Genomic DNA, 6,729 nt, shown 5'->3' on the forward strand with positions numbered 1-6,729 from the left:
TTTTTGTTGTTTTAAGGAAAGTCTTCTCTGTTTTGCATCTATCTGCCTTACAAAACTACAGTTTGATATGTAGCATTTACACTGAATTTCTCTGTCTAGTTTGATCAGAACTGTTAGAACCAAATAAGGGTCAGCCCTGCACGGGCTGTGTAACTTACCTTGAAATACACATAAGTTCTATAATCTTATTCCCAACTCCACAACTTTACCATAATATCTCAAGGTATTTCAATATTTTTATACTTAGATTACAGAACCTTTATATCTTCAGCTTCTGGTAATTTTACTACACAGACATTTCTTTATCTAGAAATCTCTAAATCACCTTAGGATGGCTCAAACTCTATTTGTTAGATAACTCCTTCTCTCTCTCTCTCTCTCTCTCTCTCTCTCTCTCTCTCTCTCTCTCTCTCTCTCTCTCTCTCTCCATATCCCCCCTCTCTCTCTCCCTCTCTCTCTCTCTCTCCTTCCCTCTCTCTCTTTCATACACACATACACACACATATGAAAGTCAAACAGCATTTCATTTTAGGAAATCTCTGAAACTTGGAAACCCTGATTCATTGACTTTGAAAACAACAAAATCTCTTTATAAATTACATCTCTTTTATCTACCTCTTACTTGAAACATCACTAAATGTATTAAATTTAATGAACCACTATATTTAACATATTAAATGACAGAATGATGTTACATATATAAACATAGAATTTTATTAATATTACACATACTATAACAAAATATTACACATATAATATAACACAAAATATAGTTATTTTGAGACATTTTCCTTTATATAAATGAATTAAAAGTGTGTGGCCAAGTTTTTTACATTAGCTCGATCACACATTTTATCTAGTTGTTTCAGGCTTAGATAAAATAACCAATTTTACTTTTTTGATCTTCCCTTACATATAGCTATGCCATGTTTATATAATGGAAATAGCATATGAATCATACACATACACACACACACACATTGTATGGGAGAAGCAAGAAGAGCTTGAATAAGAAAGCGCCGACAACTTAGCAAATGAACATACATACATACATACATACATACATACATACATACATACTGGATGGATGGAGCAAAACTCCCCAAAGTAGACTCTGCTATATATGAACATCTATTAACAATGTTTTATTAAATCATATTAGGAAGCTGAGAGCAAAAAATGGGTACAAAACTTAATTATCACCTAAATCATCAGTCCAGCAGTCATGACAGCCAGTGCTAGTTAGGTTGACATTGTTCTTGTTCACTGACCTCAAAAAAATCCCTAGCTCAACTATTAATAGTGTGTCTTTTTGGATTCCAAATAGTTCCATACAATTTCCTATGTCAGAACCACTAACAAAATCATCTTAACCTAACTTCACTAACAATCTATTTTTCCATTTTTTTTTTTTAGATGTTAGTGGTCACTGCTAATGATCTGCATTTCTCAGATCATTCCAAGGGTGATAACTAAACCATTTATTTGCCCAAGCAGCAATGTCTGAAACAGATCAATCACAATTGTGAGAGCTGCTGATTCTGCCCAGAGAGTGGTTGGAAGCCCCCTTAGAGTTTTCATACCACTCTTAGAGTAAGTGGAATGTGACAACAAATGCAGAGCCAAACTTTATAATATGAATTCCTCAGGGCTCTGCCTCTCTGAGGCACACCCAACATGGTTTGGTTAAGCTGTGGGCCACATTCCATGAGTTCTAAACCATTTATTATTCCTTTCACATGGACCTCAGCACCACATCAATAATTAGTCAAGAAAATATGCCTGTAGGTCAATCTGATGAGGGCATTTTCTCAATTGATGATCATCCCAGGATGACCTTGCTGTGTGTCAAGCTGAAAAAAACCACTAACCAGTACAAATATCCAGTTGCTTAATAAAGTATTTATAAGATGAAGTATAATTTTACTTTCAAAATAAAAGAATAAAATTAGTCAGTAAATCAGTTAATGACATGTACAGGACACTAAAATTTTATTATGTAAATAATACTCATACTTTTGGTAAAGTCATAATGAAATAAACCTTAAATTAGACTAAAAACGTAATATATAACAGTAGAAAGTTTATGATTAACTAAGGCCTAATTTTAGTGAGAGCAGCGCATTTGTTCAGATTTTCAGTTCCTTAAAAATCATTATTATTATTGTAATTGTCTCAGTGTACCTGATATGTATATTGACCTGTTGCACAATGTGCATAGTTGTAATGACACAGTTTATGTGGAAGAAGAAGAACAAGTTTAGAGAATCATTTCTCTTTTTAATTTTCATGTGGCTTCTGGGAACTGAACTTACTTAGGTCACAGGTTCACTGAGCAAGCTCCTTTATTGACTGACCCACCTCACAAATACTAAACATCAGAATTTTATAAGAATAAAACCTTCCCAAATATACCTGAATGTTTGTTTTCATTTGTGGTATTTATTTTATTTTATTTTATTTTATTTTATTTTATTTTATTTTATTTTATTTTGAGACAAGGCCATGCTCAAAACCAGTCTTTTCCCAGGCTGGCCTTGAATGTACCAACCTTCTTGCTCCTGATTCTTGAGAGTTAGGATCCAGATCGGTGTCATTATGCCTGGTAGTAGTTTTATATTTTGATAAAGTTTGTGCTGATGTCTTCTCCCACCCACCAGCATAGCTATATACATTTTGTTCCATGCATGCCAGCTGTTTAATATTGTTGTTGTAATGTTCCTGCCAGTTACTGACACAGAAAAACAACTAGCCTCAGAATAGGGTCATGCTGACTTCATACTCTGTGATATTCTGTAGGTTCTGAGCTTTGTTAATATTAAGAAATTCCCCAACTGCAAACTCCACTTAGGACCAATCAGAATATAGGTCAGTGAGAAATGTTCTGTCTAGCTGGCTGGCTAAAAATAGCTTGGATCAGAGTCAACCACCAGGCAGCACTTCCTGTACAAGCACACAGCTCACCGGGTTTTTCTTTCATAACCTGGCCATGAGAAATATTCATCATCTTAGTTCAGTACCCTAATTCTGAGCACTGTGGCTCTCTGATCAATTAGTTTTAGTCTGTGCATTCAATATCCCATCCTTCTCTGACTGAGATTGGTGTTCCTGTGGTTTCTGCAGTAACTCTTGAACCCTAACAGTTTGATTATATTATGTCTTCTTTTTTCAATTTATTCAACCTACTTCTATATATTTCTGTATGTGATTTTGTAGTAGTGGCTATCATCCTTTTGTTTTTCATGCAAGACTTCTTATTGATTATTATAGGGATTTGATGGTGTGCTTTCCCTGTTTTTGTATTTTTGTATTTTTTTGTTTTTGTTTGAACAATGTTTTACTGCCCTTTTAATTATGAAGGATAGATTTCCTGTATACAATATATTTAGCTTGTAGATGTTTTCTTCTAAGGACTATGAACACTTTGTTTTGTTCTCTTTTATTCTCTACTATAATGTATTTATGCTGAGAAATCTGACTTTATTCTAATGAAGATTCCCTTATGATATGGCTTGGTGTAAAATGCCTGTCCTATGACCCATGTGATTAGATATTTGGGACACAGTTGATGTTACTCTTTGGAAAGTTGAACTTGGTGGGTGGGACCTAGATGGAGAAAGTGGGTTACTGGGAGATGAGCCTCGAGATACAGTTCCTTCTCTTCCTCACTGTCTTGCTTCTCTCTCTTTCCTGATCACATCTATGTAACAAAGAGTTGACACATGTTCTACCAACAATGACTTATTAAATAACAAAGTTTCAACATCAAATTAATAAATTTCATTTAATGAATTATAAAGAATTTTATATGACAGTTTTAAGTTTGGGGGTATAGATTTTTGACAACTAAACTGTAGAAATTCAATTTGTAATGGAACATATTTTGAATATCATTTGCCTCTAAAATAAGCTTCATCGAAAATATACTCATTGTTTATTGATTTAATTTCACTTGTTTCACATTAGGAAACTGCTTTTCCCTTATTGATTTGTGTTAAAGGCATGTCTAAATGTCCCAGTTTAGTCTTAGAAATGCTTCCAGACTGTTTTTCATTAGTAATGTAATTTTCTTTTTTCTCAAAACTTATACTGGTAATGTTTTAAAAAGAATTAAACATGTATACATAGTATTTGTCTGTGTATTTTAATATATCATTACAAACTAAACATCAAACACTTCATCCTAATTTATAAATAAAACTCACAATGCTGTAATACTAAAAATGAGAAAAGTCTGGCAAGAAGGTTATATTCTGTGGATCTGGAATATATGACTGTTATTAGAGAAACCAATGTAAAATTACTACAATTATTAATTTATTTAATTTGATACCAAAGAGCTTTCACTTTGAAGTAAAAATGCTTCTCAGTAGCTTTTTTAAGGCACCCTTTACATCCTTATTTCTTAGGGTATAGATGAAGGGATTCAGTGTAGGAGTTATCACTGCATAAAAGAGAGCCATGAACTTGGGTTGGTCCCTTGTGATGGATGAAGAAGGCTGAAGGTACATGCTAATGCCTGGTCCATAAAATAAAGAAACTACAACGAGATGAGAAGAACATGTCCCAAAGGCTTTTCTCCTTCCTTCAGAAGATTTAATTCTGAGTACTGCATATCCAATATTAACATAAGAAGCAAGAATTAAGCACAGAGGAACAATCAGTATAAAAATGCATACCACAGAAAGTGCTAGCTCATTAAATTCCTTTTTACCACAGGCAGTTTTTATAAGGACTGGGATTTCACACAATAAATGATCCAATTTATTTGTGCCACATAATGGCAATTGTAATGTAAGTGTAGCCTCGGAAAAACCAAAGATGACTCCAGTCAACCACATGATAGATACTGACAAAATGCACACTTGCTGATTCATGATGAGGGTGTAGTGGAGAGGTCTGCAGATAGCCACATATCGATCAAAGGACATAATAGCCAAAAGCAGACATTCTGTGCCTCCCATTATGTGAAAGACATAAAGTTGAACAACACATCCAATGTAACTAATGGTTTTTATGGAGCTTCCCAGGTTAAACAGTATCTGAGGCACAATGCTTGTGGTGTAGCACATGTCCAGAAAGGAGAGATTTGTGAGGAAAAAATACATGGGGCTATGGAGACGAGGGTCTAAGGTGGACACTAGAATGATGGCGATGTTCCCCATCAAAGCCATGGGGTATGTTATGAGAAGAGTAACAAAGAGAGGGAGTTCCAGCCAAGGATGGTCAGCAAAGCCCATTAGGATGAATTCTTTTGGGTGGCTTTCATTGGTTACAGCCATTCTCCTTTGATTTATTTTACCTACAGTTTAGAAGTGCCATGTTAATTTAAAACAATAGATACATAAAATAAAGAATAAATATTGAAAACTGAGAGGAGTGCCAGACAAATGCAAAAAATAAATGCATAAAATACAGTAGGTGGTTTTTGTTGTTGGGATTTGGAGAGATTACTCAGTACTTAAGAGTACTCACTGTTTGTTTTTCTAGAAAACCAAGCATGTATTCCCAGTACCATGATGAGTGTAGCACAACTATCTGCATCTCCAGCTCCAGAGAATAAAATACCCATTTCTGTACTTGTGTGGACACCCCCCCACAAGCACACATAGGCATAAATTAAACAATATGAAAAATTAAAAGACAAACTGTACCTTTAATAATATAAACTCTAAAATTCAAGAGTATGGCATATTGTAATTCAGTTCCTTAATGAAAATTTCTGTCATATTAGATTACTTTGCCCAGAATAGTTAATTATGCCTCATAAGTAAAGTACAAAAATTCCATGGTAAACACTAAAGAAATGTCTGATCATGATGCCAGTGCTACAGAAGATTCTTTCAAGAATTCTACCCACAGATTAAAACAAACAAGCAAACAAAAACAACAAAACACCCATGACTGTGAATGTATAGAAAAGAATGCATCTCAGTGGTAAGATAATAAATATTATTATAAAGATTACAGAAGAAACAAGCATACATAATAGGAAGACATACATACCTTTCAGAATTAAGTAAGAATTAATAATCTCAATCTTCTAATTAAAAGGCAGAGACTACCAGACTGAAATGAGATATACGAAGCAATTACTCATAGCATGTAGCAAACAAACAAACAAACAAACACATCTCATTTGTAAAGTGAACAAAAGTGAAATTACAAGAAAAAAGGATTCTAAAAGCAAACAGTATTGGTTATAAAAAGGATACCTTAGTATTAATAAAAGAAACTATCCAACAGGAGTGCCTAAAATGTATGAGGAATGAACCATACAAGAAACGTTAGCATATCCAATTTCACTAAAGAGTACTAAAGCAAAAGAGATGAACAAATTCTAACGTATAAGTAGGTTACTACCTTATCAATAATAGATCATTCAGGCAAACAAAACAAAACAAAAAAAGAAACAGAAAAACAAGCAAATAACCACTAATGGCACATTCTAATTAAATCAAACATAAAATAATCATGTCTTTTGTTGTTTGTTTATTTTTTGTTTCCCCACCCCCACCCCACTAAGACAGGGTTCTCAGTATAACCCTGGATATTTTGGACCTTTCTTTGTAGACCTGGCTAGCATAAAACTCAGAGATCTGCTTGCTTCTGCCTCGTGAATATTGGGACCAAAGACATGCACCACTACTCAGGGGAATGTAAATAAATAATAAATGAATTAATCTCTTGTATCTTAGTAGATTATATGGAATAAAGTATAGATTAACA

At 33.9% G+C, this 6,729-nt stretch overlaps 1 protein-coding gene across 1 annotated transcript; it reads right to left on the bottom strand.

The window, feature by feature from the left end:
• Positions 1-4,343: 4,343 nt before the first annotated feature.
• On the bottom strand, positions 4,344-5,282 carry LOC127669937 (olfactory receptor 2B11-like). The gene has a single exon (XM_052164190.1). The coding sequence runs from the start codon at positions 5,280-5,282 to the stop codon at positions 4,344-4,346; it is 939 nt and encodes a 312-aa protein (XP_052020150.1).
• Between the last annotated feature and the right edge of the window lie 1,447 nt (positions 5,283-6,729).

The sequence above is a fragment of the Apodemus sylvaticus genome, chromosome 19 (assembly GCF_947179515.1).
Source record: "Apodemus sylvaticus chromosome 19, mApoSyl1.1, whole genome shotgun sequence".
Classification (NCBI taxonomy): domain Eukaryota; kingdom Metazoa; phylum Chordata; class Mammalia; order Rodentia; family Muridae; genus Apodemus; species Apodemus sylvaticus.

Coding starts and splice junctions, on each gene's coding strand:
- LOC127669937 (XM_052164190.1), bottom strand. CDS start 5,282: ATGGCTGTAACCAATGAAAGCCACCCAAAAGAATTCATCCTAATGGGC.